Source organism: Sapajus apella, unplaced genomic scaffold (assembly GCF_009761245.1).
Source record: "Sapajus apella isolate SASKATOON/1434 unplaced genomic scaffold, GSC_monkey_1.0 scaffold55, whole genome shotgun sequence".
NCBI classification, from domain to species: domain Eukaryota; kingdom Metazoa; phylum Chordata; class Mammalia; order Primates; family Cebidae; genus Sapajus; species Sapajus apella.
This window is the reverse complement of record NW_022436995.1, coordinates 6,788,014-6,801,462: the sequence shown is the minus strand read 5'-3', so window position 1 is coordinate 6,801,462 and position 13,449 is coordinate 6,788,014. Positions and strand designations below refer to the sequence as shown.

The window sequence follows — 13,449 nt, the reverse complement described above, 5'->3', positions numbered from 1 at the left end:
ACTTGCTTGGTTTCTAAGTAAATTCAGTAACTGCTTGTAATTTTTTAAAATCTGGATTTTAGCAGAGTTACTGAGTTTTCAGGCTTTGGGTTGGTGATTTTGAAGTCCTTAAATATTCAAACCTTAAGATTGTGTTTGCATTTTCTCTCTTGTTATAGCCCCAGTTATAATATTGGGGCTACACTGAAATACTATTTTATGTTAGAATTTGTTTTCTTTTTTTTTTTGTTTTGTTTTTTTTTTGTTGTTTGTTTCAGACAGAGTCTTGCTCTTGCCACCCAGGCTGGAGTGCAGTGCTATTCTCCTACTTCAGCTTCCTGAACAGCTGGGAGGCACCCTCCTCTCAGGCACCCGCCACCACACCTGGCTAATTTTTGTACTTTTAGTAGAGATGGGATTTTCCCATGTTGTCAGGGCTGGTCTCAAACTCCTGACCTTAGGTGATCCACCTGCCTCAGCCACTCAAAGTGCTGGGATGATAGGTGTGAGCCACCGTGCTCGGCCAGAATTTATGTTGTCTTTACTTGTTTTATAACACGCACAAGCATGATGCCGGATATCTTTCAAACTTATTTTGTTTCAAGTTTTATGTCACTTTGAAATTTTAGTGACCATGATTTATGGGTGCTTGTAGTGGAGTTTATTCAAACTTACTTTGTTGTTTGCACTGTACCAATTTTCACTGATAATTCTGCTTTGTACTATATATAGATTTATTATTGTGGTTTGCTTTTTAGTTACCAGTATTCACTGGAATACAATACTAATATTTGTATTTATGTTACCACATTCCCGTTTTGTGTTTTATTGCCTACAATGTATCTGTATTCACTGATACTAATTGGTTTCTTTTATGCTATATGATTTTATGTTTTTTTCAGCTATAGTAGAATATTACTATATATCTAGAATGTATGAATTCTTGAGTTTCTGAATAAAACAATGTTTTCTTGTTATAAAACCACTTTAAAATCACTTTGAAAACGTGTATAAATTTCTCCCCCCAAATATTCCTTATACAATTGGAATAAGATACAACAGCATGTTAATGCACCAGCAAGTATGGTAATTGTCATTAAAGTAACCAGCATATAAGCACACGTGTGGATTAAAAATGTGTCTGAAGATGGCATTAGCCATCTTTGTTCTCACTGGGACCAATGCTAGGTATTCCAATTTGGGATTCGGAAAATAAGAATATATTCATAACATACATGGGTGGTGAGCTCTTGCTAATATTAGTTGAACACAGTAAATACATGACCCAGGAAATCTGCAAACCAGTTCAAATCAATTTGCAGAGGTATATTAATAAGCTTTGGCACTGTAAATGTTCAATTAAGATATATGAATAGCTGATTCTGAATTATGTTCAGTAATTTTCTTCAGTAATTTTTGCCACAAGGGTAAAATCTTGCAAGGACTTTAGGGGCTGGGTCAAAGTGGTGGTTGTCTGCCACAATAATTGAGAATATGATGCATGCTTTATAAGAGCCCCACAGGGCAGATGCACTAGTATAATGTTGCTGTATAAATTAACAAAGGAAAATATTTTCTCAGGATTTCCTGATTCTGTTAAGTGATTAGAAACATGCATTTGGTTATACATTCTGAAGTCTAACTGCAGCTACTAAGGAAGCAGCTCCACATCTTACAATGTGGCTACCTGCCCATTCTATGTATGGTATTATAATGCAGAGTAACCTCAAAAAAAAAAAAAAAAGAGCTCCTTGTTATTTAAAAAATTGTATTTGCTATGCTTGGGGAGATAGTCAGTCAGCACCCAATAAGAGCTGGTTAAGTGTAGCATAAATGAATGTGATTCAGTGCCTTTAATCTTTTTCATTTCCTTTGTAGGAAGCTCTTAAATTTACAGTGGTTAAATATAATCATTGTATTATCAGTTTTTAATAACACTAGTAATAGGTAAGATAATAATTGCAATTCTTTGAGGGACCATGAACAAATAGTTATTACAACAATGATTACTGTTGATAATGAGCTAGAAAGTTATTGCTGTGTGTGAAAGAGTATATAAGAAACTATTATCAAAGAATAACTTTTGCACATTTGTTTGTTCAGAGACCTTTCTTCCCCAGAGGCAACCCCTGAGATGCCAGCCCTCCGGAGAACATCATGGTCAGCTGACAAGACATCCTCGATAGACATCACACCTAATTATAAGATTCAGGGTGGGACAGAAAAATAATGTAGATAGCAGACTTTCAAAACTCCATAAAGAAACACAGAGGCAAAGTACATTTCTGCATATAAGAGAGCTTTAGTAGTAGTCTTATAAGATATAAAAGTCTCATTAAAATGAAACTTTTATGGAAATTGAAGCTGCCTTTCACTTCTTTTTCTCCCAGGCAAGCCACTTTGGTAAACTCATAATTTATAGGTAGCTGTAAACCAATTGTGTAGGTCAATCAGTATATGCATAGAAGTGAATAAAATTTGATGGAGGACGCGTCTTAAAAAGTGAAATTCTGGCCAAGCATGGTAGCTCACACCTGTAATTCATTGCTTGAGGCCAGGAGTTCAAGACCAGCCTGGCAACATAGTAAAACCCCTATCTCTGCAAAAAATAAAAAAATAATAACTGTGCGTGGTGGCACACTCCTTATGGGAGGCTGAAGCAGGAGGATTGCGTGAGCTCAGTAGTTCAAGGCTGCAGTGAGCTATGATTGCACCGCTGCACTCTAGCCTGAGAGACAGAGCGAGACCCCTTCTCTAAAAAGATATTAACTGGCTGAGTGTGGTGGCTCATCACACCTGTAATCCAAACGCTTTGGGAGGTCAAGATAGGAGGATTAATTGAACCCAGAAGTTTGAGACCAGCCCTAGAGGCAGAGTAAGACTTCATCTCTACAAAAAATTTAAAAAATAAATTAGCTGCACATGGTGGCATGTGCCTTTAGTCCTAGATACTTGACAGACAGAGGCAAAAGGATCTCTGGAGCCCAGAGGTTCAAGGTTGCAGTGAGCTAGGATCGCACCACTTCACTCCAGCCTAGGCCACAGAGTGAGATCCTGTCTCTAAAAATAAAAATAATAAGATTCTGCATTTGCATGATTTGTCTTAAACTCTCTCCCTGACCTTTCATGACAAAACATATCAGCTAATCTAAGAGCTGTAGCTGTATACTGCAGTAATGAAACAAGCCACAGTAATTTTTAGTTCCAGTAAAAGACTGTTGTTGAAGGCCCACCCCTCCTCTGCCTGTGTATGTCTCCCAACTCCAGAGAAGAAAGAGAAGCTTTCTCTTTATGTAAGACGCCTTTCTTTATGTAATTTATTCAAAACACACTGAAGCCATTAGGTAATTGCACAATACCAAGGTCTGTGCATCCACTAGTGGGTTGGAATTCATAAGTGTGACAGTAAAAGTATAGAAGCCTGTCATCCATATGTACTATGTGCTTACTGCTATCTATTCTGTTGTATAAAAGTAAGATAAAATGTGTATAAGCACCATGCTGATTAATGATTGAGAAATTTGGTATTCTATTTATGGCACTAACTGCCAAAGTTAAATATAAGTATCTCAGAGTAAATGTCATGGGTACAGAAACAAAAATGATATTTTTGCTTTTCAAATCTGCCAGTTTCATCAAACTGGATACAAGTTACGTTGTCCTTTCTTTAAAGTAATTTTAAATCCCCCTGACAACAGTTGTGCTGAAAAGCTTGTAATGTCACTGTCTCACTCCTGGCATGATTCTGAAAGGCCACAGCAAATTAAACAGATGTCTGAAATTAGTGGTATATTCAACACTAGGCTTTCAAGTTAAAAAGTCTTGTCTTTGTACTATGTTGTATTAACTACGAAGCATATCTTTACAGACCTGGTGGACATCTTTTGGGAAAGATTAACTCCCATTTCCCCAGACTCCTACATCTACTCCTGCTCTTGTTTGTTTGTTTAACAAGCCAGGCCGGGCGCGGTGGCTCAAGCCTGTAATCCCAGCACTTTGGGAGGCCAAGGCGGGTGGATCACGAGGTCAAGAGATCGAGACCATCCTGGTCAACATGGTGAAACCCCGTCTCTACTAAAAATACAAAACATTAGCTGGGCATGGTGGTGCGTGCCTGTAATCCCAGCTACTCAGGAGGTTGAGGCAGGAGAATTGCCTGAACCCGGGAGGCGGAGGTTGCGGTGAGCCGAGATCGCGCCATTGCACTCCAGCCTGGGTAACAAGAGTGAAACTCCGTCTCAAAAAAAAAAAAAAAAAAAAACCAGTCAAGCTGCTTTGGAATCATGTAACAATCAATCCTCTATTAAAGAGATAACTATATCCTGTAAGTATATGCTATTTGAAAAACACTCTAGTACTTTTTTTTTTTTTTCCAAGACTGGTCCTCTCCCACACAAGATTTCATTTTTAGTGAAGTTTTTAATAATTTATAATTAAATTCTTTAGTAGCAGTTTTAAAGAGCATTTCTTTTGATTTCCAATTATGTAATGTAATACAGATTTCCAATACGATAGACATCTGTTTTCCATTTTCATGTAGATAAGGAAAATGAAGCATAAAAACATTAAGGAGCACTTTTCAGTGCACAGAGATGAGAAGGTGAGGTTTACGGCCTCCTGGGTGAACTCAGGATCTGGCCTATTTTTGCAGGCAGCGTATACATTCAGCGCCCATAGAATCCCACCAAGTTCACCAAGGCTTAGGAGCCCAGCTCAGGATGCACAATTCTCCTGACAATTTCTAATCATCAGCCTCCTATCACAGAATAAACTAAATTATCAGCCATAAGCCCAGTAGATAAAATGGCATTTAAAAAATCAGACTAAGTGATGCAAACGTATTTATTAAAAGATACAAACCTTTCAGTTTTCCATCAAAGTTTGGATTGGTAGCTACTTTTAAGCCAGGATGAGGTAACAGAAAACAGGAAATATTGGTGAAACAGGAATGGATGTGTTTTCTGACATTCTGTAGTTCTTCATGCTGGTTCCCTGAGACCTGCAGTAAATCATTTTGAAGTTTAAGCTCCTTTCATCATGAATTATGCAAAGGAATTTGGTGGCATCTCATATTTTCTATGTCTATTTGGTCCCACAGTGATAAAAATGACATGACAGGGCAGCTACTAAAGAAAGAAGAAAGTCTTGGGTGGGTTTGCCCACACAGAGCCATGTCTAAGTATAGAAAACACATGCCAAGGTTATAATTAACAAGCGTCTACCTTATGCTAATTCAAATGGCCTTTCCCGTTTTTTAATACAAATTAGTGGGGTTTTACTCTGGCTAGTTCCCACAAATTCAAATTTTAATTCAAAGTACTCACAGGAGGCACAAAGAGATGATAGATATTCCTACCTTCTTTTCAGTAGATACTCAAGACAGCATCTTATCACCAAGTAACTACACATTTAAATTCTAGAATGGCATCTGAATAGTTGGGTGTTTACTTACAAGCTAAATCACCCTCACCACCCCCTTTTTGTAAATACATATTTGATAGTTTTTAATATAGACAAACTATTATGACTGTAAACCTAATAAGAAGTTCAGAGATCCCAATTTTCAAGGAACTTTTTTGTAGATTTTGATCTGTCTCCCTAATTACCCAGTGGGCATTTTTGGTGATAACTGCTCAGCGTAACATTTTGTACAGTATTGAACTAGCGTGACGCAGAAAGTGGAAGGCCTTCTAATTTTACATTCTGTGTTCTAAGATTGACTCCAGGGATTTCAAAATTAGGTATCTGTTACATTGGCTTTTAAACTTCTATTAAAACCTGAATCTTGACATTTGCACTGTCAGTCTTGAAGTGACTTAATTCTTCAAAGTAAAAGCTTTATCTTTAGGAGTAAATTATTGTTTTATACATGTATATGAAGAATTCTTCATCTGTGTCACTAATATTGATAACAAATGAAATTGTGGCTACTGAGTATCTATTCACCAAATGATCCAACAAAAATAATTCTAGATTATTATCAGTGAAATTTCATGCACCTAAATATTTAACAAACCTTGAGGCGTTTTTCCAAGAATTTGGCGCCACCATCAGCTCCATATGAAAATTCGTATGGGAAACTCCAGTCTCGAACAAGAAATATCAGACTCTAAAAAATGATAAGAAAGGATTGATATGGGGACTTTAAGATGCCTCCCTTTACTTTTTATGGAAACCAGTTATAATATCATTGTCATTTGAATATCGTTCTTTCCCACATTGCTGAATTTAAAAGCAAACATAAAACCTTTGAAAGTATCTGAACAGCCTCTCCACTATAATATTATCCTACCTGTTTCCATTAAATGTGAACAGAAAGCTGCCTACAAAATGCCAAGATGAACGCACCCCACTGAGAGATGACAGAGATGACTTCCAAACTGTCTGAATGGAGCTATGTCACTATAATCAGATTTTGTATAGAATGTTCCTAAGAATCTTCCTTTCTGATGGTTATGGCTGAATATAGGCATAAGATAAAATATCAGCTTTTCTTTTATAAAGAAATTGTTTTAATGTTTTTATAGAGATGATACAAATGTAGGATCATCATAAAAAGTTCAAACCAGATAGCAAAGTCCAAAGAGAAAATTTTAAAATGCACCCCAAATTCCATCTCCTGGATTTAACCACAGTTAATATTTGGTGAGCAGCATCCAGCCATCTCGCTAGGTACACACACAAATGGAAGAGGGTTAAAAGGAAGAAAAAGGAAAAAAACAGTTTTATAAAAAGTGGAACTGTTTTGTATGTGGCATTTTAAATAATAAGTATTAAAATGTACTTGAAATTAACTGACTTAAAGGACATTTAAAATACTGCTGGATTTCAAGCAAATGATTTTTTACCACTAGACATTCTAATAAATTCACTCGAAGTTAAGGACAAAGATTTTAGAAAACATTGAGCTGGGGGTCATGTGTTTAACTTTTTATACCTTTGTTTGGAATATAGTCCACATATAGAGAACTGCACGGTAAGCATATAACTTAATGAATTTTCACAAACTGAACACATTGTTCACCCAGCACCTAGATCAAGAAACGGAGAATGTCCAGCACTCCACAAGTCCCTGCTCCTGCCACCCTCCAGTCATTACTCCTTGCTCAGGGGTAACCACGAGCCTGACTTCTAACAGCATCAGTTCATTTTGCCTGTTTTTATAATTTGCCTAAGTGGAACTATACATGATGTATTCTTTTGGTCTAGCTTCTGTCAGTCAACATTATATTTGTGAGATTAATAATATTATTGCATAATTGTTTATCATTCAGTCACTACTGTACAATTTCCCATTATGGGAATAGTTATTAATTCATTCTGTAGATGGGCATTTCAGTGTCTCTAGTTTTGGGCTGGCATGAATAGTGCTGCTATGAACATCCATGTGTCTTCTAGTCTTCTTTCTTTTGCGTTTATAACTAAAGCAGAATTACTGGGTAGAGAGTGTGCACATGTTCAGGATTGGCTGATACTGTTCATTTTCCAAAGTACCAATTTATAACCTTACCAGCAGTCTTACAGGGTTCCTGATGCTACACGTCCTTACCAATGTTTGATATTCTCTGTCTTTTTAATTTTAAACCTTCTGGAGGGTGCGGTTTAGTAGCCCATTGTGTTTAATATGCATTTCCCTGAAGATTAATGAAATTAAGCACTTTGTCCTAAGTTTGTTGGCCTTTTGTGTTTATTGTCTTTTGTGAGGAGGCTGATCAGGTCTTTTGCCAATGTTTCCACTAGTTGTTTATATTTACTTATTGGTTTGGAGTCATGCTTTTTAAATATATGTTTCACCTTTACTAAGTAGATTCTCATATTGACTGGAATGTATCACTTTTCCCTAGGGTAACAGTATGAAGAGTCAAGTTTTATTCAAGATAAGTTTTCTTCTATCATCTCTCTAAATATTTTTCCTCTATTACATCTATTGTTTCCTCATTTGTTTCATCTTCTATTTCAGGGGCTCTCATTATGCATATGTGGTAGAGATGTGGGTGGGAATCCAGGTTTTATGGGGCCTGAAGTTTACATAACCTGTGGGGCAGAGTGGGGCAGAGGAAAGCCTCTGTAAGAAAAAGAAAGCACAATTATGCTTGAAAGTTAATACTTATTTAGAATGAGGAATATAAATTACAAATTCAAAAAACTGGCAAGTATCACAAACAAAAAAAATCCAGAAAAATAACTAACATTAACTTTATAACAATTTTTTCCCCAAAGGTGTTCCAAGTTCATTTCCTGCCTTAGACCTATAATTGGGCATTTCTCTAAGAAGCACTGGTTTCTTTTAGTGGAATATAGTACTTCAAGATTATAATGCTGAAAGTGCTGCTGCATTGGTCAGTGTTTCTAGACCTTTACAAAAGTGAGCACAGCTAGAATAAAATTGTGTGTGTGTGTGGTGTGTACAGTGAAATATCTCATAAATTCATACTGATACTTCCAATTCAAATTCAGGACTATAGAGTTTTCACTGAATGTCTATATGATATCCATATCTCCTTGTGCAAGAATCTTGAACCAAGAATCTGATCCTTTATGCATCATGGATGATTGAATTATGATATCCCATAATTACTCATTTTTTCAATGCTATAATACATACACAACAGCCACAGAGTAGCAATACCAACATCACCATCAACTACTATGAATATTTAATGAATTTTTAAAAATAATTTTGCACATGCTCTTCTCATTCTCCTGTTTTTTAGTTTATCTATTTAAAGAAAATATATATTATATTCCCTTATGATGTTCTCCCCCTTTTGTCCCTCACTTAGTCTAAGTTCCACAACTAAATACACATTTAATGATCATTCCCAGTCCTTATGTCATCTTTGCTGATCTGAAATTCATTCTTTAGTAGATTTTGCATTAAGGGTCATGGGAACAATATTCCTTAGATTGTTACATGTTGAGAATAGTTGTGGCCCTTTATATCTGAAAGTCACTTTTGCTGGATGTAAAAACCTTGAATCACATCTTTTTTCCTTAAACAGGGTCACTTCTTACTGTGTGATTATGGGTCTTTCTTGTTTCACTAAGATGGAGCCTCTCCTCCTTATTTTGTTTTGTAGATTCTTGTGGGGAGAGGAGAGATTCTTGTAGAGAAAGGAATTAAAAATGCCCATATCTACCCTCTTGAAGTAGTCTGCTAACTTTAAATAGATGTCCATTTTTGCCACAAGTTTTGTCAAAATATAATAATTTGCATTTTGAACATTTCTTCCTAAAACATGTATTTTGAAAATAGACATTAGCTGGGAAGTAGCTTTTGCAAAACAGAGGTTCATGAACCAGGATAAATGAAACCAAGTTTGTGGATTTGGCTGTATTTTGCATTTTTCATGGGAGCTTTTAGTCTCATTTCTTGGTCTTTTTCACTGGGCATCTTCCCAATTCAAAATAATGAGGACCATGTGTGGTATAGAAACAAACGTAAAGTTTTATTTTTTTAAATTAACAATATATAAAGTAATCATGAAATTAATGGCTATGTTCCAACTCCCAGGTTTCCTGCCTGATACTCTCATCTAGTGATATGCTGGTAAACTGGCTCTCTGACAAAAAGAAAAACAAAAGCCTTGATCTGTAGCATTTGCCAGTTTCTGTGGTATAAGTACACCCATTGTGGCTGATTTCAAGCTTCCAAGGGTTTAATAACTGTTTTATATAATTCCTGAACATTTAATAATTGGTTCTCATGAATAGGGATGAGCACACCTACTGCCCCCGTCCCCTCCCTGGATAATTTATATGCTTTCCATTCATCACGTATGGATTTCTATGAAATTCAGTCTTAGTCAAAAGCCATCAGTTTTTTTACACTGCAGAATCTTGATTTGCTCATGTATGCATATAGGTAGAGATAAAAACCAAGAATACAAATTAGCCTAATTTGTTTAGATAAAAACATATGAAATCACAAATGCTTTTTTTAATAAATCAAATTCAGTCAGGCAACTGGGTCAAATGATGGACTTATACTATACTTAGCTTACAAATGAAATAATCATCTATCTTTTGAAAATCATGATAAATTTTATTAGCTTCCCTTTGGAGACTATATCTTCCAGGAAATTATTCAAAAGGAGTATTACAGCATGACTGGGTAACAGTGAAAAACTGAAATAAATCAAAATGCTCAACAATTGGGAAATAGCTATACAAACTATGGCACATTAATATAACCTATAGCTATTGATAAGTATGTGGAATATATCAACACATGAGGTGATTATGTCACTATAAAATGCTTACATGAAATAAATGTTATTTGAAAAATAACAGTAAATTTATGTGCACATCCATTATTCCATGAAATTATTCCTGTACTCACAGAAAAAGACCACATGTTCTAAAACTATACAGCCAGTAAACACCTGAACTGGTTTTTAATGTGTTTAATCAGTTTCTAATTTCAGTTTCAAGTAAAAGTAAACACCAGAACAGTTTTAAACCCAAAATAAGTAACAATTACTTCAATCAACAGCCCACACAAAAGACGTATTCTCAGACTGATGTCGACCCATCTTGCTTCCATAACCCACAAAACTGCAAAACAAGCCCCCGAAGCTTACATGTGGTCATCAGTTTGCTTTGCTCAATGAGACTATGGTTCACCAGCAGAGCTCTACTTCATTAAGCAATAAGTGTAGCTTTTTTAAAAAATCATATTTTGAGTGATGGTCTTATCCTTGGCCAATTCTGGAAGTCTCATTGAACCTTTTTTTTTTTTTTGAGACGAAGTCTCGCTCTGTTGCCCAGGCTGGAGTACAGTGGCACAATCTCAGCTCACTGCATTGAACCATTTTTTTAACACCCTCACTTGGCAGCATTCCCTGTGACTCTTAGACTAATAGGTGCATTCTCTTTCTGCCTTGTTCCCACATTCCATTTGTCCTCCAATGTGCTTCCAGGTGAATCTGTCTCAACAACTATCTGAGTTCTGATTTGCTTCATTGAGCTCTTGTTGCTAAATTAATTTGTCATCCTATAGTAACCATATAGTCTTTATATAAGGTCATTAGTCCTAAGTCTTTGCATAGAGTAATTCAAGTTTTATTTTTGGAAGTGCATTCACTTGATAAATAACAAGACCTAGTTTTTGTATAAAGTAATTAGACCTTTTGGTTTGAGAGCACACCCTTCAGTGAATATTTTTGCCAGTAGCCTGCTTATTCTTTTGCTGCTTGCTTTGCTTACTTTTATTTGACAATTTGTACAAAGTCCTGCCTCACGTGTTTTTGTGTTTTGTCTTGAATTGTTTTGTATCACTGAATGAATATGAAAGTGCTCTGTAAAGAACAGATGGAAGCATAGGACTAAGAAGTCTTCAGTCCTATTCACGCTGCCCCAAAGACTAACGGTTGGAAGTCCAGTAGGCTGGCAACCAATTTATGCAAAGTTCATTAATCAAATTTTGCCTTGGGTTCCCTACAAAACCTTCAAGAGAACACTCTCTGTCTTGTCAATACGTGAGTCACTTTGTATAGTACATAATACAAAATCAATAATTGTCAGACTATTGATCATACAATTCTGTCCTCGTCTCTGCCTGCTTAACTTCTCATGTAACAGGTTTCTCTATACCAAAACTGCAACTTCCTCCTGGAAGAATTTCTGCTTCTTATTTGTATTAAACTGTAATCTTAATTTTTGTATCAATAATGAAAATAAACTTTTAAAAAATGAGAATAACTGTGGCCATTATGGTGAACATTGGACATGTACCAATAAAAAATACAGTTAGGAGGAGCTCTTTAAATATCAAGACAAAATACCAAACACTCATTTGTTAGCTTCTTTAAGCAGTAAACTGAGGCCTCAAAACAAAATGCTCACTCCAAAATGCAGTCTCTCCATTTGACACTGTAACCTTCTGAAACTTGCCCTCCTTGCATCTCTTTCCACTCAGTTTTATTTTTACCACTCAATAGGTCCCTTTAATTCCTTCTGCTCCTTCCCCTGACCTCCTAAACAAGCTGCTCTTCCCTCAGGAATTTTCACAGGAAAGGACAGGCACATTGCCCAAATCTACTTAAAACTGCTAGGTCAGAAGACTATTCTACAGAAGTTGAATTAAACTCTGGTCTTGAGCTGAGTGTTAAGATATTCCTTTTAGCCCAGAAAAACAAAAATTTGTTGCAGATCAGTTAGATATTTACTGTCCTGAACTATCAGTTCTGTTCCAACTAGTTCACTTAATTTTTAGACCTTCAGATGGGAAAAAAATGGTTAAAAACAGTGGGATAAGAAAGACCAGGAGAATATTTAAATAACCCAGCTGTTCATTAAAACATAATGATAATATATTTTAACAATTTAGTGGCCTTTACGGGGCATGAAAAATAGAAATAACATTACGGAAGGCTATTTCATAAGACTTTCTTTTAAATATGAATTTGACAAGGATTTTAAATTATAAATAAAATAAAGATGGGTCAATAGGAAACTTTAAATATTGACTTCAGGAAACTTTCAGACATAAAATATGAATATGGAAGAAAAAACATATGGAGCTCGGATATAAAATAATAGAAGAAAAAACATTGAATGAGAAATTGTCAATTTAGAAGTCTCTAGTATATCACTGACTTTTCATAGAGCTTGGATAGTAGTGAAATAGAAATCAAAACAAATTTGTGGCCCTTCAGATAAAAATAAGACTGAAATATCCTCTGTTCTCTATGAATCAGGAATCTATAGATAGGGAAGTCTATAGATATTGCAGGCAGAAAATCCACTAGAATAACCAGTGTCCCAAAGCAGCTAAGAATACTTATAACATATATGATTTTCTTTAAAATGAAGAATCTCTTTGCACAAGCTCTCCAAGGATATAGGTGGAAAAATTAGAGACAAGCCAATAGGAGGCCAGATCAATCCCTTCCAAATTATCATAAATCTTTTTTTTTTCCTTAAAAAGAAAAGCCATGGCAAGTATTAAATCAACAACATCAAAGACTCAGTGCCTTTCATGGCCCATTGCTTGATCCAGTAACTAAGGTTTATCTTCCTTGCCTCACAGCAATTATAGCTTCATCTAATTACTTGAAGTATCTACAGACCACGCTCTAGGATCACCTTTACATTTGACGGTACCACATACAGTACAATCACTATTGCTAACTGAAAACACACAATATTTTTCTTAGTCTTAACTAATGAAATATGGTATTTTCTTTTTGTATTACCACCCATCAGTGTGACACTTTCTTTGCAGCAACTCTACTACCCTTCGAAGGAGAATTCTCCCATTGAAGGAGAATTTCTTTTTCTTTTCTTTTTTTTTGAGATGGAATCTTACTCTGACACCAGGCTGGAGTGCAGTGATGCAATCTCAGCTCACTGCAACCCCTGCCTCCCAGTTCAAGTGATTCTTCTGCCTCAGCCTCTTGAGTAGCTGGGACTACAAACACGTGCCACCATGCCTGGCTAATTTTTGTATTTTTTTTTAGTAGAGAC

At 35.8% G+C, this 13,449-nt stretch overlaps 1 protein-coding gene across 4 annotated transcripts in view; it reads right to left on the bottom strand.

The window, feature by feature from the left end:
- The window catches only part of ATL1 (atlastin GTPase 1), a 98,731-nt gene that overhangs the window by 12,270 nt on the left and 73,012 nt on the right, over window positions 1–13,449 (bottom strand). For all 4 annotated transcript variants that reach the window (XM_032244557.1, XM_032244556.1, XM_032244558.1 and 1 more), the window contains 2 exons: window positions 5,996–6,088; window positions 4,840–4,978 (listed from right to left, as the gene is read on the bottom strand). In XM_032244557.1, the coding sequence (XP_032100448.1) occupies window positions 4,840–4,978; window positions 5,996–6,088 (232 nt within the window). The remainder of the gene's footprint in view (window positions 1–4,839; window positions 4,979–5,995; window positions 6,089–13,449) is intronic.